Source organism: Phasianus colchicus, chromosome 1 (genome assembly GCF_987193195.1).
Source record: "Phasianus colchicus chromosome 1, bPhaCol1.hap1.1, whole genome shotgun sequence".
Lineage (NCBI taxonomy): Eukaryota > Metazoa > Chordata > Aves > Galliformes > Phasianidae > Phasianus > Phasianus colchicus.
This window is the reverse complement of record NC_143436.1, coordinates 127,729,207-127,752,256: the sequence shown is the minus strand read 5'-3', so window position 1 is coordinate 127,752,256 and position 23,050 is coordinate 127,729,207. Positions and strand designations below refer to the sequence as shown.

At 34.6% G+C, this 23,050-nt stretch overlaps 1 protein-coding gene across 1 annotated transcript in view; it reads left to right on the top strand.

Moving 5' to 3' along the window:
- STS (steroid sulfatase) overlaps positions 1–23,050 on the top strand; it is a 96,268-nt gene that overhangs the window by 5,303 nt on the left and 67,915 nt on the right. Inside the window, exons 3-7 of the mRNA XM_090126007.1 lie at positions 4,163–4,315; positions 5,498–5,619; positions 7,897–8,019; positions 14,438–14,861; positions 21,514–21,650. Coding sequence (XP_089982133.1) covers positions 4,170–4,315; positions 5,498–5,619; positions 7,897–8,019; positions 14,438–14,861; positions 21,514–21,650 — 952 coding nt within the window. The 5' untranslated portion in view covers positions 4,163–4,169. The remainder of the gene's footprint in view (positions 1–4,162; positions 4,316–5,497; positions 5,620–7,896; positions 8,020–14,437; positions 14,862–21,513; positions 21,651–23,050) is intronic.

The following is a 23,050-nucleotide window of genomic DNA, read 5'->3' as shown; positions in this document are numbered from 1 at the left end:
GCTGATTTTATTCATAGACTGAATTACCAATACTCCTATAAAACACTCTTTGCTGTTGCATGTAAACACTTTTTTTTTTTTTTTTAATTAAGAACAATGAAACAGTAGGGTACTTAGGACAGAATATTCATCAGATTGTCATACAATCTGGAAAGGAAAAATTGCTATGTGCATCTCTTGAAGAAAAGTTTTGCAGCTAAAACTCATTAAGAATTGTCCCCAGTGCCCAGGTATCAGTGGTATTGCACAAAGTAATAAGCTGTTATTCTAGTACCATTGGTAGAACACATCACACTAATGAAAAAGTACATTGGTTGTGTACTACAAAAAACTGATTTTTTTCCTCCTATTGTATGCTGAGCACACACAGAAAATCCATAAACAAGTTGGGATACATTTCATGCATCTTTATTCCTTTTATAGACACACTATCTGAATTAGGTGTTTAGGCTCTCTTTCTTCTCTGGGAAAAGATCATGAATATTACTTTCAGCATTTCATCGTATCAGTCTTAAGAAAAGTTGAATCATCCTCTTAACACATTTGTCTCTTCCTACTAATTAGAGAGGATGCCTAGATAATTAACTCAGGCTAAATGCATAACTTTAAGATGAATAAAATTCAGATGGATTGGTTTGCACCATGACTGCTTAGTTGATAAAAGCCATAGAAGCTTTTAGTTCCTCTGTGGGTAAAATTACATTGGGTGAATGAAGTCATTTTTTCCAGTTGTTGACTCTGACACAGTAAGTTGTACTGAGAGTCTTTGAGTGCTGTCATAATGAAGGCATAAATAACAATAGAGCTGTTTTAAAAATAATAATCTCACACTTTGAGAATAAGTTTATGCAAATACAATTTCTGTTTTCTTTAAGTGGAACATCCTTTTGGAAACAGCATAACATACTGGATCATTTTATTTATGTTACTTGTAAGCCTTATGTAGCAAAGAAAAAAATTACTGGCTGTTTCACAGCAATCTCTATAGTAAACCACTTCGACTAGAAAAGTTATTTTAGTGGGAAAAGCAATAATATTATGTTATGCAATCCAAAGCTTTGATCTTGACATATTCCAGAGGATGCCATTGAGTAACTCAGAAGGGACAGTTTTTGTTATACAATTTCTTCCTCTTTTCCATTTGGCACTCTTGAAACATCCACTTCAAACATTATCTAGCTCCTGTATGTAACAAAAACCTGACTCAGCAGCTTTCAAAAATATTAATTAAGCTAGATATCATGGATGAGTTTAAGCTAAGCCTTCAAATATGTAAGGAAGTGTCATATTACATTGTTTAATGTAGCACTGTAAAGATATTATTCTAATGGACATATAAAAAGTAGATGTTAATACTTGCATATGTCAACATTTTTGCATATTTCATCATTATTATGTAATATTTTCTGAAGTGAGCTGCTGTAAATTTCAGAGAGGAAACTTTCTCATCTCTCTTACCCTTCCTTTTCATCAAAATCTAATGGTATTCTACTATATCTTTAAGCTAAACACAAAACACATGCTGACATAAAACACTGACCTAAAATTCTTCTAACTGCAAAGACTGAGAAGAGGTGCATTCTTCATATATGCATATACCTCTTAATAATGTGCAATTGCAGAATCTGAAAGATTTCTTTTAGCACTTTAGATCACCTTTCTGGGAAATTACATGATATTATTAGTACTAATTATACTCTTATTATTATTAACAGTTAATCATGATTTACTTTTTTTTTTTTTTTTTAAATCTCTCAGGATGGTAGGCCTATGACAGATAGGATGAGTACCTGTGGTACTCCTTTATTTGACTGCTGACCAGACCACATTCAGAACTAAATTTCTAATGTGTATTTGTATTTGTCTGGCAGAAAGAATGTTGCTGAACATTAATCTTTTTAAAAATCTTTTTAAGATATATTTTAAATATGTATTTGAAACCCAAAAATGTGATGTGCAGATGTGTTGAAAAAGTTGCATAGGTGTGTATATGGGTGCATCTGTCTACATACGCATGTAATTTCACATGCAGTAATTAAGTTGTTATAGATTGAAACAGCACATATGAAATCCTATACCCTTATATGACTTTCATTATAGGAAATTAAGTACCTTCTTAAATCTTCCCAATTTAGCATTCACTTAAGGAAGAGAGGAAGTATTATCAGTCCTATTATACCGTAGGGAAAGTGAAGCAGGAATTCAAAATTGCATTAATGTGTCCTCACCAGTGCTGAGTACAGAGGGTCCTGTACTCCCCTCTTCTGCTGACAACATTATTTCTGACACAAGCTAGAATGCCATTGGCCTTCTTGGCCACCTGGGCATACTGCTCGCTCATGTTTAGCTGAGCGTTGACCAATGCCCTCAAGTCCTTTTCCCCTGCACAGTCTTCCAGCCACTCTGCCCCAAGCCTGTAGCATTGCCTGGGATTGTTGTGGCCAAAGCACAGGACTTGGTGGTTGGTCTTATTGAACTTCATCCCACTGGCTTTAGCCCAGCTATCCAGTCTGTCCAGACCCCTCTGTAGGGTCATTCTACTTCCAGGCAGATCAACACGTCCTTCCACCTTACTGTCATCTGCGAAGTTACTGAGGGTGCATTCAATCCCCTTGTCCAGGTCATCAGTAAAGATATTAAACAGGTCAGGCCCTAGTTCAGACCCCTGGGACACACCACTTGTAACCAGTCAAGTCTTATCTGTGGAGGCTCTTCTTTCCAACCATTTCCCTTCATCTTCCCTAATCATAGCTCCCCAGCTCTTTTATCCCACATAGTCCCAGTTCTCTCACCCTTTCATCTGCCTGTTCACCATCATACTGTCTCTTCCTGTTTCTTAAATGTGCTACTAGTTCTCCTCACTTCAACCCACAACTCTTATTTCAGCTAGGTCTCTAATTTCCTTCCTTGATTTTTATTCAAGTCAGAACAAGTTCTACCAGTTGTGACTACTGTGTGCTTATGGATGCTTTTGCCCACCACACCTCAGTGATTTATGAATTGCTCTCTCTTGGTATTTAGTCCCTTTGTACAAGCTCTTTTTTGCAGATCTGACTTCTTTATCTTCTCTCCAGTTGTTTCTACCTACCATAACTCACGGATTTACAACCTTTTCTTTCTTGACCTTCTGTCCACATTCTCTCTGGAAGTTTTTGTTCCTGCTTCTTCTCCCTACTCTTTTGCTTTCAAAATTTCTACCTCAGTAGAACCTGCCAGGTGTCTCCCATTTTCCTTTTTGTCCCAGCATAAGCAAGTGTGTAGGTGGGACTCATACCTTATCTGTGTTTGAAAAAATGTTGCCAGAATCCAGAAAAGATGGAAGTATCACTAGAGGTAGAAGAGAGAAAGTCTGTGTTCTCTTCTGCTGAATGTACTTGGCACTGTCCATCAAAGCTAGTGTTGCTCAAATTCAGCCAGAGCGTGGTCAGTTTAAACAGAGATTTGCAAATCCCTATGTAGGTAAAATAGTATTTATAGCATTCAATGTAGCAATGTGTATATTACATTACTCTTCCTGTTTGAAGTTAGATAAAGCATGAGCTATTTTTATAGAGCATTATTATATGTAAAAAAAAAAAAATGTTTACCATTTTGTTGTAGGCCATGATTTTTGTGATTTTTTCTTAAATATGCCTCTCAATTTTGCAGTGCATATTTTTATCTCCTTGCCATGTTATTTTATCCTGTCTGCAAATAGACTTTTCCTTTGCTGAAGAATTATTCACTCACTGCAGAAAAGCAATTCTGCTACTGAAATGTACATTTGAAATTTTGATTCTAAATTATTTCATTTTCAATGTTCCTAAAATCACATTTATCTTCAAGAAAATAATACTGCCATTTAATGTAATGGTTTATTTCTCTGTAGTACATCTACATATACAAAAGTACTATCATAGAGGTTCTACCTGCTTATTTGTTTGTTTTTATTTTAAAACCTCAGTAAACACTTGGAATGAATGACTAGTTGTTTAACAAAAGATACATTTTTAATTTTTAAAAAATATTGGAGAGAAAACAATGAAAAAAATCTCTTAAGAAGCAAAACAAAAATTGACAATCCAACTTTTATCTTCTACTACAGAATCTGAAGCAATAATATTAGAATAAAGACTTAAAAAATTAATTTCTCATACCTTTTTCTCTTGTTCTTATACACCAGGAAGAAGATGGGACTCCTTTTATTTTTAATGATTTTCCAGTGTGCCATAAATAGTGTCAATACCTACGGCGTTTCAAATCCCAATGTTGTTTTACTGATAGCTGATGATCTTGGTATTGGAGACCTGGGATGTTATGGGAACAGAACTTTAAGGTATAATTATATGTTTGGGGGAGTCATAGCTTTATGTTTAGCCTTTTCTGTGGCTTTATCAATTAAAAACAAATGAAAACAACAACAAAAATCAGATTGTATTATGTTCTTTATATGTTGAAAAAGTAATAACCTTCCTGTAGAATAGAATATTCAACCTTATATTCATTACATTGTTAGCTGATGTATTTATCCAGACAAAAATTTGAAACATATAGAGAATTGAGCAACCAACTGTGATGGGCTACTCTCCACTGCACTGCTCATGGACTGAGATAATGAGAGGGAGATCATTCACCAAATACCATCATAGGCAAAACAGACTCAGTGCAAAATAAATTAATCTATTTTTTTTCCAACTACTAACAGATTAGAAAATGCTATCCTTCCCAAACTGATCCTATATGGGCCTCCCACGGGTTGCAGCTCTCCCAGCACGGCTCTGTACTAAGGAGCCCAATCTTCAGGCACTGCCCCTCACAGTCCCCATGGGCAGCAGCTCCCCCCGTCCTCCTGCCCCACCACTGCCCCTCTTCTGGTCTGCAGGGAGCTGCTGCTCCATCCTGGAGCACCTCCTGCCCTCCTGCTGTACCTTAGTGCCTGCTGGGCCATTCCTGTCATATTTCTCATTCCTGAGAACCAGAACAGCTCAAGTAAGTATACTCTGTGTAGTGACAGTTCAGAATTTCATCTCTGGAGTATGAGAAAATTTCTTGTTATTAAAGATGTCATCATATATGATGTTGCAGACAGCAAAAAATCTATTGGAAAATTAATATTTCTGACTAAATTTGAACTTCTATGTGGAAGGACTACTGTTTCTTGAGGTTATAGTCATTAATCTTGTAGCTTAGTGATATACCAGAACACACAGAGGCTCTTGGACAGTTTTCATTTCTAGTATTCTCTCTGTAGAACTAAAGGCACAGGATTTACTCCTGCAGCAGCCAACTTTTGTCTGTATGATGACAAGGTTCTCAAGCAGATATGGAAGCTTGGATGTGCTCCTGTAGCTAATGTTAGCGTCATAAACTGTGAACATTTAATAATATGGAGTCTAATACAAAAATCTTAATCTCACCATGCCCATTTTTAAATAATCCTATCTGTATATTCTTTTCTATTTTTTAATTATCCTTTTTTCTTTTTTATTTTTTTTTTATTTTTTTTTTATTTTTTAAGAACACCTAATATTGACAGGCTAGCAAAAGAAGGAGTGACACTTACTCAGCATTTAGCAGCATCACCACTGTGTACTCCAAGCAGGGCAGCTTTCCTGACAGGGAGATACCCTATCAGATCAGGTAAAATTCAAATATTTCATTTATATATATCCTATTTTATTTTCAGTAAACTGCATTTTTGCTCTGCCTTTTTCTCATGTGTTTACCAGGTTAGGTACTCATTTCAGTGTCTAATCAAGCTATGGAGAGTTGGGCAACATTTGAAACCTTCTGTACATGATAGATTTTCTCACTGCCAAAAAGTTCACACAAAATAAAGCTTTTTATCAAGTTGAATATTTTTAAAATCACTGAGAAAAGATTGAACTATGGTTGTTTAATGGCAGGAGCAGACAAACTTCCTCAACTTCCTCTACTGTCCAAAACTGTGAGCTGTTCGACCCTTCAGTTGTTTCATATCTTTTCTTTCATATCTTTTGTTTCATAACTTGCCATACACAGTATTAAGTATTCTATGAATGCATATAACTTTTCCTTTTTCAAATCTAAAGCCAATCTGAGACAGTGTAAAACCTGTTTATTTTAGTGTGCTGAGACTGATCTCCTCTGTGCTTAGGCATGCAATTTTAATATTCTCTCAACATAATTTTTAGCAGGAATCATTATACATTAATCAGATCACTTGTTCATTAGTGATAAAACATCCTGTCCTTGCTTCTGGGAATGAAAGCAAAGCAAGACTCTGGAGCCTACTTGATACATTCATGTTCATTCAAATCATGTAACAAGCTTCTGCAAAAGTGCCAGCTAACATAACTTACTAAATTTCCATTACATTCAGCAGCAAAGGAAAATTTTATATACCTATTACAGTTATATTGCTATTAATATTTACTGTAGGTAAAGCCAGAGGTCAGTTTCCATTATAGACCTTGTTCTTCAGAAAAATTAGCATTTGAACTGATTTTTGTTCTTAAATGGTCTGTTCTTGGTTACACCTAATAACTTCCATGTGCATGCAAAAATTGAACTCTGCCTTAACTAAATTATGAAATTGTTAAATATAGACTACTCTGAAATATCAGTGAAGAATTAGTAGAAAATGGTTACAGAAAAAGCTAGAATCACAGTTTTGAAAAAAAAAAAGTAATATAAAACTCCTAGAGATGCAGAAAAATATTTCAAAGTTTAGTATTTGATTGGACACAAACTCAGAAAGATACTGATGAAAAAATCATAGTTTTATAATTTGTTTCTAAAAACTTAAAGGAATTATATGGATTTCAGTTAAGAGAGGTCAAAGTACACCTTGAAATGAAATATGGATATGTATAGACAACTAAAACTGCCTAAACCATCAATCACCAAAATTGATGTTGCTGTGCAAAGTGAAAATCTGAAGTCAGCATTTGAAAGAGAGATCTCTTTAATAAACTGGTCTAACAAGCCTTTTTCTCTTCTAACCACAATGGATACCTGAGGGAAGATTCTGGTTGTCTAGATCAGTCATGTAATTTTGGCACTGCAATCATCCAAGTTGCATAATTCAAACTTCCTGAAGATACATCTGCACAGATTTGCATAGATATCCTGTGTTCTGTCTGTCTGTACTCTGAGCCAACTCTCATCTGGAATCCTAGTGATCTAATTTTAATGAACCTGAACTCTCTAGTTCATCATCCCGAGAGTAGTTTATAAGCTCAAGTTAGTGTTTTCAGACTCTCAGTGCATAGAAATTACTGTGCCTTGTTTAGATATTGGCTTACTAGCTGACGACTGACGTTGCTTTGATACTCTCAGGCTGGAAGTCAGTTGTGTATTCAGGCTATTGGAGCACTGATTTTCTCCCACTAAAGCTGAGTGCCCTAGACACTGTTTCTAAAGTCAGGCTCTCTTGCTCTTTTTTTACCTCATGATATTTATGTACGTACCTGAAGAACTGCCCTGCATCTACTGCCTTCTTTCAAATTACCTTAAAGTCATGAAGAAAACTATGTATGAGGAAAGTGGAAGTTTTGGGAGAAGAACTTGGGAAGTGTCCTCAACTCCTTTCCTTCCCCATGTCCACGAATAATAAATTATGCAAGCTCAAATTCTTCAAGCTATGTTATATCTTAGAATACTTACAGGTCTTGCAGCTCTTTGTGTGACGCCTGACCCCACATTCACAGCAACAGAATTTCCATTTTCTCCACTTACCATTTTCCTGGAAAAAATGGAAAAAAAATCAGCTCAACAGATGACAACAGATGACAGTATCTGCCACTGTTATAATGACTGCTGGTAGTATGTCATTTATATGATACTACTTGAAGAAAATAAATGTGAGTTCAGAAATAATGAATGAAAACTGTTTCACTGTGTTATCTAAGTCTCATTCATTCTTAATGTATTCAGGAATGGCTGCTTTTTCACGAGTTGGTGTCTTCTTATTTTCTGCTTCTTCTGGTGGACTTCCTTCTGAAGAAATAACATTTTCCAAACTCCTGAAGCAAAGAGGTTATGCAACAGCTCTAATAGGTAAGACTGCATAAATATGTAGCATTTTTTTCATTCTTTTGAATAAAAGAACCTTAGTTTTCTATGGAGAATATTAGGGATCTGTATTAAGGCCCTCCACAGCATAATAATGATTTTTTCCCCAACACAAAGCTGAGCACATTCCCATGCATATGTGAAACACAAATCATGTAAGTACGTCTAATTCTCCTGTGCAATTGCAGTTTCATTTGCAAGATACAAAACTCACATGGTGAATAAACTGAAAATCAATCAGTCTTGAAAAGTTTTCGGTATAAATAAGCTATATTTCAGTATAAGTAGAGATGATGTCTGAGTACAGAGTACAAGTCATCACAGAGGTGTGTTCCATTTCATTTCACCAGTCTTTGGATACCCATAAAATAGTGCTCTACCTGGCTGAATGAATTTTCTTCTTACTCATTTATAGGAAATCTCAAGATATGGCAGATATTTAGTGAAAAAACAATGTTTCTCTTGTATTTCACAGAATGTTCAAACAACTGAATGAAGCATAATATCCAGTGATGAATAAATATGTATTGATGGGTACAAGGAATCTCACTAAATTCCCATTAAGCAGAATTGAAATTAAATAATGTGGGATGTTTTATTTTTTTCTAGTTTTGCCATTGATTTTTTTCTACATTGATTACAGTTTAGCTTATTTCTATGAAATAGTACTAATGCTACACACTGTACTTTTCTTCACTAGAATTTCAAGGAAGTGGTTGTTTGGAGAACAACATGCAGAAGTGTTACTACATTCTTTTGGAAGATGAATACATCCAATTTCATTTTAAAATGTAACAGAAGCTTGTAATTTGGGAATTATTTCTTGTTTAAAAGTCTGACTTTAGCAAGGCTAGCAATTCATACAACTTTGTTGTATGTCTGTATTACATAGATCATTCAGTACTGATGTTCCTAACTTGAAAAGTCCCCTTTATCTGTACTTCAGTCTTAGAAAATATAAAATACCTTCATGTTCTGCCAGACCAAAAACAGAACAACAAGAAATCCTAACATAAATATACGTAGTGCAGGTATATTTGACCCATGGTGGAAAAATCCATTAATTTGTCATGTTCATCTTGGAGTTAACTCCATATGCATTTAAAGAATACTGCAAAAAAATCATTTTTATGTTTGTGACAAGCACTGTAATGCAAAACATTTTTTTTTTGGAGTTGACCTAGTTAGTGTTCTTTTTTTAACTATTTTCACTGCAACATGACAGCTTGCCACTTAGATTTCCAGAAGTTATCTCCACGAAGCTTAATGAACAATTCTTCCAAGCAGCCTGAATGATAGCTATGAAACCATAAGATGTAATATTACCATACCCTTAGTGTATAATGAAGGCTTACAAAAAAAAAAAAAAGTGAAGAGTGTTAAAATTAAGAATAAGTATATGTAAATGACAGAAAGAAAAATTATGTAGATTTGAAAACTAGATAGACAGACACTGACTATTTTCTATCTCTGCTGGTATTCTTATCACATCATACTGTTCTAGGCCAGGGAATCTCAGTCTGACTCAGCAATTCCCAAACAATTAATGGCCAAATTCTGCTCTTGGGACAGATTAGCATAAGTATAGTTTGAAGCTTTTCTGTTCCTCAGACCTGTACCAACCTTTTTTTTTTTTTCCCCACCAAGTTTCTTTCCCCTTTACTCTCTAAGGACATTTTCTCCCTAAACGCATTCTCCTATCTCTTTTTTTTGTGTGTGTGCGTGTGTTCTGAATATGTGCTTCCTCTTGCTTGATACATCCTTGAATATATTTTAGCTGTAAATCTTCTTTATGCATACGCTTTTTTTTTTTTTTTACCTCATTTCTTTTCCCCTGTGGCACAAAGAAGGTGACATACTACAGAAACAGCAGGTGGAAACTAATTCAGAAGATCTGCAATAAAACCATGTTTTTCTCAAAAAATGTAGATACATTGAATCTCTAATATTTCACCAGTTAAGCATTGTAGATAGTAGCAAGAAATGTTGATATTTTGTGGGAAATAGCTACTCATAATCTAAAAAAAATCCACTTCAGGTAGATCAGTATTGTTTTAGCTACTGCTATAAATACACTGATACTGTTTTTCCTACAGCTCTACTCAATTACACTTTACTAAATATCAGCTTTCTCTTATAACTATTATTCACTACTGTATAATCAATGAACATACAGATGTTATAATTATGAAATAAACAAGCAAGTTTGGCTAAGCAACTTATTATACCAAAAAGAGAATAGATAGAGTGCTTACACTTGCCCTGGACTTACTGTAAAACTCCAAAGGAGGGACCTCTAGAAAGTGATCCTTCCCCCCTGGTAGTCAGCTCTTAAATGGGTCTAGGAGAGGTGGAGCCAAGCTCCACCCCTTCCAGCAGCACAGGTGTATTGCACAGGCTGACTCATTGCTCACTTCAGGTGATTAATCAGAGGTTCAGGCAGTGATTCAGCAGTTCCCATACGAGTGTATTGTCTAGCATTCTAAGAAATTTACAATGCAGTTATGTAGATTATCTCCAAAGTTAAAAATTTGTACTTTTAGTCCAGAATGATATATTGCAATATTTGAACACGTTATCACATTAGTGAGAAATAAAAGACTGTCTGGAGTCTATGCAGTAGAATTAATGAAACAGTTTTTAACAGAAGAGTTTATAACTATTTTTGGAGAAGAGGAAGTTCAGCGGAGATCTCATAGCACTCTATAACTTCCTGAAGGGAAGTTGTGATTAGGAGGGTTTTGTCCTCTTCTCCCATGCAACAAATAGGACCCGAGGAAATGGCCACAAGTTGCACCAGGGGAGATTTAGATTAGACGTAAGGAAAAACTTCTTCTCTCAAAGAGTGGTCAGGCACTGGAATGGCCTGCTCAGGGAGGTGATGGAGTCACTGTCCCTGGCAGTATTCAAAAGACTTCTGATTAGGAGCTACGTTATGTGGTTTAGTAGCTTAGTGGGTAGTAATGGTGCTAGGAGCATGGTTGGGCTAGATGATCCTGTAGGTCCTTTCCAACCTTGTGATTCTATGATTCTGTGAAAATGTTACAGTATTGATAACATATGCACAAATATGTCATATTATCATCATTACTATGTATTTCGTATAAATATGTTTCTTTGAGCATATAAAATATATATATTTTTTTGCTTCTTGCTCTGCATTTTGTATCTTACCTTTTATCTGTGGATCAGAAAATGATACAAAGGAAATACATCAGCATATATAATTCAACCTTCAGATTGCTTTCGTTTCAGCTGTCTGAGGGAAAAGTAAAGGAAAACTATTGTTACAGCCTACCCAGCATTCCAAGTTCTGAAATCTGAGTTCAAAATGAAATGTTTTAGCTGTATTGGACTTCCATCTGACATCCACTTGTCTTTCATTGCATTGCTTTTGCTCTGCAAAAATTTTAGTTGTGGTAGAAGGATAATGAAAAAAAATAGATTTCAAACTACCAAGGAACTCATCATGAAGAATTAACAGCATAAATTTCACTCAGAAGCTTGGTAGAATCTGCTGAAATTTGTATGATGCTTGGCTGGTCCAAACTATGAAGCTTTACTTTTGCAGAAAACATTGTCACAAGGAATAATAGATAAGCTAAAGAAGGAAAAAATAAAAAAATAAAAAAAATAGGTACCTAACCATCTCTCACTTTTTGAGAGTAGTGCAAGCCCTATCAAAACATTCTGTTTCATCAGCCATTTAAAAATGGCAATTTTGTCTTTCACTAACAGTTGCTGATATAATTAGAAACTATGCGGTTCCTTTGCCTCAGTAGCTTGCTCTCTGCTATGTATGGTTTCAGTTGCTTCAAACAAATATTTTCTAAAGCCCAAGTTCATCTTGGTTGTAGAATTTGTTGAGCTTGCTAGAAAACTGTTGGTAAGTTTTATACTGTCCTTAATGTTTTATTGGAAGATTTTTCTCTTCTGGCTTGCAATGTCTAGTTTTATTGCCACAGTTTAAACAACTGTATTTATTTATCATAATCACAGAATCACAGAATCACAGAATCACAGAATCGTAGGGGTTGGAAGGGACCTCCAGAGATCATCGAGTCCAACCCCCCTGCCAAAGCAGGATCCCTACATCAGGTCGCACAGGTAGGCGTCCAGGCGGGTCTTGAATATCTCCAGAGAAGGAGACTCCACAACCTCCCTGGGCAGCCTGTTCCAGTGCTCCGTCACCCTCACCGTAAAGAAGTTCTTGCGCACATTTGTGCAGAACTTCCTATGCTCCAGCTTCTGGCCATTTCCCCTTGTCCTGTCTCCGCACACTGCTGAAAACAGTCTGGCCTCGCCACTTTGCCCCCCACACCTTAGATATTTATAGACCTGGATCAGGTCCCCTCTCAGTCTTCTCTTCTCAAGGCTAAACACCTTGAAAATATATACCAATATATTTGAATTTCTTATATTTTTTTTAATCTGTTTATAGGTGCTTTCAGTTTAACAACTAAAAGCAGGAAATTAAAAATTTTAAAATTTAAGATTTTTTGTATATTCATGATAATAAATATTTATTTAAGTTATCTGACTTTATGAGGATAGTTTGATGGTGAATTTGCTACATATTGGGCTTTAAAATTATTTCTCAGAGGGAAAAAATTGAAACATTTATTTTCAAAAATCTGTGCCTTTAGTCACTGGCAATGAAATTTAGACATGTGGTCTTCAATAATCCTTTATTGTACCATTTCTACGGTCTGAAAATTCAGTAAAACTTTTCTGATTTTGGTCACAATGTTTGCTGGGTCAAGTGAAAGGAGACACTACAGCCATTCTGTCCATGGAAAGCAGTGCATCAGTACATCTGCTTAGCTTAAGGAGCCTATCATGATAAAAAGTGGTAAAAATCTTGATGTGATGCGAGAAAACTATAGAAGGCTTCCATTTCACTGCCATGTTGATCATACCTGAAAATGCATTTCTAAGTGCTTCTCTAATACACAGAAGTATTTCTAATCAAAGACCTTCTAGGTATGTGGGAGATTTAGAACATTCAATTAGACTAAAGATTACTATGGTATTTTCCTTCACTTCTGCTGATGCTTGAACGTCAACAAATGTCATTCCAATTTCATACCATAGTTTATCTGTTTATGAAGGAGAAGTAATGATGCTAAACCTGCTTGCTATGTACTGTTTCAAAATATCAGAACTGATCCTTGTCTTTGTGCTCTTTCATACTGTATTCCCCTCATTCATTACTGCCAAAGGTGGGAGATGCTCTGCCTGCAATCAGGATGCTTTCTTGCAGATATGTAATGGCTTTTGCTGAGGTGGTAAGAGAAAGGGGAGATTTCTATTTATGCTTTATTCCTTTCATGTATTTTCTACTAAGCGTACCCAGAAATGTTTACAGCAAAATATTTCAAATTTCTTTGAACTAGGTTTGGCCCAGCAATATAAATTGTGATTTATCAAAGCTGATGCTGAAAGTTTTGTCAAATATTCAACATTTTGTTGGTGATACCATAGAGCATTGCTCTAATGTTAATTTATGGTTAGAGGCTTAATTAAGTTCATTTTGCATTAGAATTTAAATAAAAGCTACCAAACAGTTGGATCCATTGTGCTAAGCAATGCAAAAGAATATGATAATGGGTTATCCTTGAGTCATAGAAAAAAATTATCTAAATACTTATTTAATCAGCACAAAAATAGGTTATATCACTATAATGCAAATCAAATTCACTATTTCCACTATTTCTTTGTGTCTGTGTCCAACATTACTGCAATTAGAATAATCTCCTACTCAAACAAACTGATGTGAGATGTAGTATTTTGTAGCAGTTTGCTAATTATAAGTTACTTTTCATATATCCATATAAAGTATACATATATAAATACATATATATAGTGAGGGATAATGCAATTTCAGAGAATTGATAATTATTTAAATAATAAATGGTTTAGTAATTTCATTATTGTTTTTATTTCCTGCTACTGTCTTTTTCTATTTTCTTTAAGTAGTCAAATATGAGTGATTTGCCAGCTAAGGTATTTCATAACTCTGCATTCTTTCTTCCTCAGAAAGCAGCAGCCACTACAAAACAGTGTTATTTTTATTCTATTACTTAACTACACATGCACAAAGGCTTCATTTTCAAAGCTGAATATGTGTTAGAGCTCTTTTGCTCTTCAGTGACCTGCTGGCCCACTCAGAATTTAATGGTCTCCATGAAGAGCGGCACCAAACTAATTCCAGCTAAAAAGAGGAACAGATATGAAACAAATTATTTGATGAATGTGTAAAGAGAGTTATATAGAAAATAGGGATCCACACAATAAATGCTGGGGCAGTATCAGGTAGTGACAGTTTCATACTTGGAATAGCTCACAATGTAAGTTTGATTATTTAACTACAAAAGTACTTACTGTTCTCCTCTCTTTGTAGGAAAGTGGCATCTTGGGATGAACTGTGAAAGCAATAATGACTTCTGTCACCACCCTCTCAGTCATGGATTTGATTACTTTTATGGGCTTACTGTGACCAACCTTAGAGACTGCAAGCCTGGCCAAGGCAGTGTGTTTTTAAAAGGGGTTCAGAGGTACCTTGTCATCCTAATCCAAATCCTTGGAGTCACCATGGTCTCATTGGCAGTAGTGCATTATATTGGCTTCTTCAAAGTACCTTTCCAAGCACTGGGCATCTGTCTGTTAATAACCTGTATTTTACTTGCGGTTTTGATTTTTTTCTTTTATCATTTCCGACACCTGAACTGCTTTTTAATGAGGGATCATCAGATAATCCAGCAGCCATTATCCTATGAGAATCTTACTCAGAGGCTGACAACAGAAGCTATACGGTTTATAGAAAGGTAGGTTTCTAGCTGTGGTTTGAGTTAATGATGGCAATTTACAATGACATTGCTTCCTAAAAAGTAGATTACAACTTTTTTCTTTAAAGCATGACTGAAGTTAATTACTGTCAAGTGACAATTTTACAACAAAGAGTATGTATGTGTAGAGGAAAGCCATCACTTTCTACTTTGTCTTAATCTCTATTTTTTTTTTTTCCAACAGTATGTCATTAATTTCTCTATAGAAATTACAAACTTTTTACATTTATTTATTTCAGAATAAAAATGTTTAAATATATATATATTAAACTTCTAACACTTTTTGGGACTTTCATTATTTGGAATTTCAGTAAACAAAAATATGAGAAGGATTTTGTAATGTGACTTGTTGTTGTATGAAAGCAAAATGTGGAGTTGTAATTTATAAGTTTTCTGGAATGAGAAACTGCTCTTCATCATTGTTTTGGTGCATCCATTAAATGATGAAAACTGTGCACCCAGTAGTAACTATGAATACATTCACATGATATCATTGCTGAATGCAAACTTAAACCAAAGAATCAAGGGCTAATTTTTATGAACTTAATGACGGGATGTGGTAGTCAGCAATACTGTTAGCAAAAAAAAATGCCTATCTCAAGTCTTGATCTACTGCAATTTTTCTGTCATTTCATTCATTATAAATATTTGATTTGGCTAGCTCTACTCACAATGCGAAAAAGAAAATGTCTTTTAAATCAGATTTCTTTAACTCTCATGAGTAAATAAAATTAAACTAAAGCATCATTATTTCTCCTTGTTAATGGTGATAGATAAATATACTTTCTCATTTGGATTCTAATTAGTTTAACAATGTAATACTTGTTTCTTATAAATGCACACAAGAACACATGTACACACCTGTGGAAGTTTTTGAGAGTTAGTGACCAAGCTTTTGGTGGTTTAAAATGTCTGGTTTTATATGTACATGCAGGGAGATTCTGCCTTTTTGTATAAGTGTATTAATTTGCTGTAGTAATTCACAGTGTTTTAGAGGTCTCTGAATTATACATTGCTTTCAACATATTGTCAGTACAACGGTAGCTCCAAAACAGGTGAATTCAAGATTGAGAATGAATGCTAAAAAAGTGGTAATACTATTTATTCATTCTCATAATGCACAAAAAACATAAATTAGTCAACGTTTAAAGCTGGCTAAACAAAATATGGTCTGTGTCAGCACAGCTCTGTTGACTCAGCTGGAGGTTGAGGCTTTACATCAGCTAGCATTTGGCCTCTGTTCTCAGAGCCATTTCTGGACAACAGTTATTTAAAATTGAAGTGAAAGTTAATAGTATATATTAGTAATTTACAATAAACTTCATTACAGGAATTCTGCAATTGCATTGAGAATTATAACCCAGACAGTTTAGAGTCAAAGCTAAATTAAAAAAATATATCCAAACATATTAGGATGTTGAAAAGCCATTAGAGCACCCAAGCAATCTTAATTGTGCCCTGTAGTGATTTCATATGTAAGTATATGGCCTGAACTGATCTGCCCCATATAATATTGTGAGCAACAAAATCAATATTTACTTTGACACACTAGTTCTGACATTATGTCAGTGTATCCATAGACCATTGCTTTTGTGATTTATCTACTGACTTTGGCCATTTGTAGGGGAATGGCAATCAAGAAACAAAAGGGTTTTAACAGCAGACATGTACACATGCAATTTTATATGTGTATATATATATGTAGTTATGTGCATAAAAAAGACAACACTCAATATAAAATAGATATTTTATCTATGTAAGTTCATTATACCTATTACCTGTCTTTGTAAGTTCTTCAGAGTTCAGGCTCTGAATGGATTTTCTTGCAGTTATTCTCTTTTCTAATTGTTTTTATCATACTGTCAACTTTATGACTTCGTTGTATCTATCTATCTACATATATATTTAGTCATGAGTTTTGAAGTTTTTCAATCCTTAGAATTTCTTCACAGAATAGTTATGCATTGTTATGCTTACTCTTCTTCACTCTGTTTTTTGGAAAGGTGACATAGTATTTTTTCTTCCTCAGTATAGAATATGTTTATTACTCTTTTTATTTGCTCATAGTTAGAGAGTGCGTAAATACAATATTGAACACTTGGAAATGACACTGCAAAAGAATATATACAGTTGCATGTGAAAGATCTGATGTATGCAAACAAATACAAATTTAATTGCTCACTAATTATAAGTGGGCAGGTCAGCTCACTGTATGTTAATTCTAATTTTACTTTTCCCCAAGAGCAAGTGCATGTACATATTTTAAACATATCAGAATACTCTCTAGACATTACAGTATATCTGAAAGTCAAATGGATGCTAATTATTTCATTTTAAGTTCAGTGTGGTTGTCACTCATGTCTTTTCAGCATTTCCTTTAATAGATAACCAGCTGCACAGACAATCCAAATTAGACAATTTCTAAACCTTTTAGAAACCAGTAGGACAGAAGTATCACTCTATGTTACAGAATCTCTCTCTTAACAAATTCAGATAGCTGATGACAATTGATAACATTTTGTTTTTAAAGGAAGGTGGTATTTTGTTTTAATAGTAAAGATGATACTGAGAAATTTTCATGCAGATTTTTTTTCCAGTCATAGATTAATAGCCATAATGTTCAAAATTTGTGATAGTAGTTATTATTATTAAAAAACAAACAAACAACAACAACAAAAAAAACTACTTACCTATTATATTTCAGTGCTTGAAAGACTGTCATGTATCTAGATTTATTTTCATCTACTCTAACAGACTTGTTTGGAATTTTTCCATGTGTCACTAGGTGTTAATATTAGGCAGTTGGCATGTTGTACTGAAATCAACCACATTTTAATAAAGCACAGTGTTTGTCTAGCTCAGTAGACATGAAGCACAAGAAAGAAATGGAACTGTTGAAGGGTTTCCTGAGGAGTGCAATGAAGATTATCAGAAACCTGGAGAACTTCTCCTTTGAAGAAGGGCTGAGGGAGCTGAGCTTGTTCAGGCTGGAGATCAGAAAGCTCTGGGGAGACCTCATTGTGACCTTTCAGTTCTTAAAAGGAGCTTATAAACAAGGTGAAAAGTGACTTTTTACATGCTCTGATAATGATAGGACAAAGGGGAATGGTTTTAAACAGAAAGAGATGAAATTTAGATTAGCTGTTCAGAGGAAAGTTTTTACTCAGAGGGTGGTGAGGCAAAGGCACTAGCTGCCCGAAGAAATTATGAATGCCCCATCCCTAGAGGTGTTCAAGGCCAGGTTAAATGGGTCACTGAGCAGCCTGATCTGGGTGGCAACTCTGCCTGTAGCAGGGGGCGTGAAACTGGATGAACTTTAAGATCTCTTCCGACCCAAAGCTATTCATCCTATGATTTTCAGGCAAAGCTGGGTGTATCTACTTTCACAGCTGCTGTGAATACTTTCACCACTATAGGATCTGTAGCTTAAAAATTCATGTACTTTAGGATGGAATTTGAGGACAATTTCACATTAGCAGAAATTTTTTGTTCAGAAAGATAGTACGTGTTCATCATATTAAAGATTAATACAAAGTTTGTTGTTGGCAAGTAAAACTAAGCCCTGTCATGTCATGTTCCCACTTAGTGTCCAGAATTAAATCATGCAGAAAATGATTTGACAGCCATAAGCCTACAAATACCAAACCTTGCCTATTGCTCTGCCATAGTGGTTTTGGATGAACATCAGTGTTTGGGAAGACAAACGGAAGTACCCAGGAAGCTTTTAGTTCAGCAAATACTTGAAACGAAATAACAACAACAACAAAAGAGTTAAGGACCTGTTAGGTGAAGGGAGACCTCATATTAAAGCTGTTTTTTTAATAGCTCAAGCCTGAATTAAATATTTGAATAATGCAAAGACTCCTCACAGTAAATAAGCAGAATTTAATACTATATAGTGCAGTGGTGTTACCAGCAATGTGATGCATTTAGATGTTTTCATTGTCAGGTGAGCGTACTCTAAGGAATGTTGTATGTTGGATCCATGTAATTTATCTTGCTATTCAGTAGATTGAAAAGGATGTGATTTGTGTTTGGATAAAAATTGCTTGCTAGATTTGGATAAGTGAACCTCAGATCTTTAGAAGCTGAAGTTCCCTGTGTCTGAAGTGTGTAAAAAATAGTGATGATACATCTTTGAAGGAGCTGTTTACTGAAGTGATTCCGGAGAATGAAGCTGTTATTGTCAAATATCTCTCCTACTTACTAGCTGATATTGTCATTCCATTTCAAGGTCATATTAAAAGTAGTCTTTTATAATTCTCCTCAAGGAGTTTTGGCAGGAGATAAATAGCTGCCTGTGATCTTGTATAGGATATTAATAGGTGAGACACTTCTCCAGCTGACAGTGAGCTGTCAATCAGAACCTGTCAATTTGGGTTGCAAAGGAGAGAATGATTTAGTGCCTCTCTATGTTAGTCATTGATTGGATGCCTTTTATGAAAGTTTGATCTTTATATCAGTTCCATTAAAGAAAAGAATTGCTGTGTCTTGAAAATAACACACTTTAGCAATACAGATATACATTTACAAGTATGCACAATCTGTGAAATCAGAACAAGACAGTTTGCATGAAAAATAAATCATGCCTGCATTGTTACAAGTAAATAGTATATTTTTTTGTGGTATTCCACACTAAAATTTATGTATTGCACTGAATTCAGTGAACTGTGATTTAGGAAAAAGCTGAAGATTAAGATGCATTAAAAAAATTAAGATTGTAAAAAACAACAGAAACAGCTGCCTTGTAGAAATGTTCTTTAATGCAGGGTCAGTGTTAGATTAAAATACATAATGAACATTAAATTTTAAGTATACATCTTTTTGATTTGAAATGCTGACATTTTTAGTCTTTTTAATCGACTCAGAAGCCTCCTATATCATTTTTGCTGAAATGAAATGTTTCCCACACATATGACCTACCAAATAACAATAAATACAAACCTCATGGTAAATGTATATTTTATGAGGAACATTATATTTTTATTTTTGGGAATCTCTACTTTATAATACGTTTATCAGTGCTGAGATCATAAAGGATATATGAAAAGTTATCTGAAGGGAATTTAAATATTCCTTTTCAATTTCCCACATGATAAATACTCTATTTATTCTGTGATTGCTTGACCACTTTTTAAAAAAGGAGATATATTTATGGAGAAAACTTCCCAGTCAGAAACACTGTTATCCAATGAATAGGTAAAATTTTGCCTTTCTGTGTTTATTCATTGCTGCCTGTGCCAATAAGAAAGTTTTAACCATGCAACTTCTGCCAGAACAGATCCAATCCATGAGAGAAATTAAAAAGATCAAAATATACTACATTTGTTAATTTTCCTTGTTAGTAGAATATTGATGTCATATGAATCTCTTTTATGAAAATACTTTGTTCATAGATTAGAATACATATTTTTAAATGAATAATTTGCATGTGCATATCTGAATTGTTCCTCCATCCCTGTAAAAGATGGTTGGATTAACTGCATGAGGAAATATCTAGTTTTCCTTTGATATTGGCATGAATCATATATATTATCCACCGCAGAAGTGATAAGGGAAAAAACAGTAAATAACCCCCAAAATGCTCTATAATTAGCTGAATGTCTTAAGGTGAGATCCAGACAAGTTCTCTGGGTAGTACTCTTGTGATTCAACTGAAATTTACAGTATGTGTAATGTATTACAAATGTTGTTAGAGCGTATAGTAGTAAATTCAGCTAGTACTGCACACTTTAAAGTAAAGTTCTATAAATAATGCATAAAGAAATGTTCTTATTTGAGCTTTTCCTTCACAGGCTGCTGGTGCTGATTGTAAATCTCATGCTGACATATCACATGAACAGCAAAATTTATAGAGTCTGTTTATTGCACTCTTTCATCTCAGTTCAAGAAGTAGAATTAAAACAATAGAGACTTTATTACAGTGAGAGGAGAACAATTCCTTTGTATTAATATGCATTTTAAAATTATTTATGCCTTGATGCAGCTTATAAAAATGCAGTGTATTTCTAGTGTTACATGCTAATCATATGCATAAAAAATACCTCATTAAATAATAGAAGATTTTGTCATAAACCTTAGTCTGGATAAAGGAGAAAGTGCTAGTATATTTGGTTTGACACAGTCTGATATTATGGTATTGGCCCAGGTTCTTACAATAGTCTAGTTAGTTTATTACCTTCCATATGACCTTGTTGAAGAAAGTGACTGTATATACATATGTATATTGTCCTAAGTGGGTATGTTTCTGAACAGCAGTTGTGTTAGGGTTCTTAAACATGTACTTCTAAAACTAATAGATTCTTGTAGCCAGAATCTGCTAGATTCCTGGCTTTAAATAAAATCTATTTCTACAGAGATAGCAAACAGTAACTGATTAATTTTATTTATTTATTTATTTTAATGCATTCAATTCAGTGTGCACTTAATTGAAATTTTTACTGTCTGTATGTTTGTTGTGTGTTCAGAATTTACCCTGTAATCAGATACTTTACCCTACTTTGTATTTATTTTGGCTTTTTTTGAGCTCCACTGCCAAAACAATTTTGCTCCTAATTTTTTTTTTATAAAACAGACTAAATCTAGGTTTTTTATTGTTATAGTTATTTGTTTTATTTTTCTTTTTCCCCAGGAACCATAATACACCATTTCTTCTTGTCCTGTCTTATCTTCATGTCCATACTGCTCTATATGCTTCAAAAATGTTCAGAGGAAAAAGCAGGCATGGATTATATGGAGATGCTGTGGAGGAAATGGATTGGAGTGTAGGTATGTTGATCTTAGTTTAGTATCAATGAAGGTAATTCATGCATGTCCATCAAACATAGAATTCTGCAATTTAGATATCTGTAGTATGTTACACATAATTGACCCTAACAGGGGGAAAAAACAGGTAAGATATAATAACTACTTTGTGATCAAATTTGTTATGTCTTACAAATACTTACGCACTTCTTTGACTATAACGGTAAATCATTGTGGACTTTCTTCATGAAAATGGTGTTTCCTTATTCATGAATTCAGCTTTGGTGCATATGGACGTAGAGTGCTCTGAAAATAATGCCTCCTATTTATTTCCATGGAAACTACAACAGATACAAAGAGTAAAATAACTCTACTTGTCAGAGCAAATTCACATCTACAAGCCACCATTAGCTATGCATTTTTGCCAGTGATGAACAAGAGCCTGCATGCCATGCTTATAAAAATCTGCATGGCCGTCTGGAACTTGGCTAATCTTTCATGTAGCTGTAACCACTGCTGAAATGCACCACCTTCCACCTCATTGTGCTCACATTCACTGTTTGGTGTTCATAAATGTCCAGCAAGTGTTGATTAATGTCAGTGGATGCCATTTTTTCTGCATGGAGGAATTAAATTCCACCCTTTGCTTTACATGCACTTCCATGTCAGATGCCATTTTGTCAGACTGTCCCTCTGCTGCCATCTGTCACACAGCAACAAAATGTAGTGGAATATTGGTGGGAAGGTTTAACCTTTACTGCCATGCCACCATCTGCCTCTGATGTAGGCCAACATAATAAATTAAGAGGCACTGATTTTGGAGTAGCCCTCGTATTTTTAAACTATGCAAGCATTTGTGGATAAACCTTGTGTATATTCTTCTGCATCGTTTGAATCAAGAATTCTAGTTGCAGAAGTTACAGGACCAAAAACAAGGTACGGTTAATGATTTGTAGTTTATTTAGTACAATAATTGCAGAAATAAACAATTTGGGAAAAACCTTATGAGAAACTGTATGCATTTGGAAGGAATGGCTTTTAGTATGTGGGGTAAATGGATTAAGTTGAAAAAAAAGCTCTTTTGTATGTCTGATTTTGTAAAGAGAAAGAGGATTTAATTCAATATGTATTACATCCTGAATCTTGATCAGTTCCATCAGTGCCAACTTGTATTTAGTAAATCAAGTGCTTGCACTTCACAAGGGTATTCATGAGTTCTGTCATTTCGGTTTGCATCGTCTCTGTGGTAAGCTTCTTTTTCTATTCCATATTAGCAAGGATGTTCTAGCCCAATTGATCATTTGCTATCTTTGGGTTTTGCTGCCCCCTTCAGGAGAGTGGCTCTAGAGTTTAAACACACTGGAAACCTAGGCAGCTGCCATGTCCTGTTTCAGACTATGTAATGATGCTGAAATGATAGCACA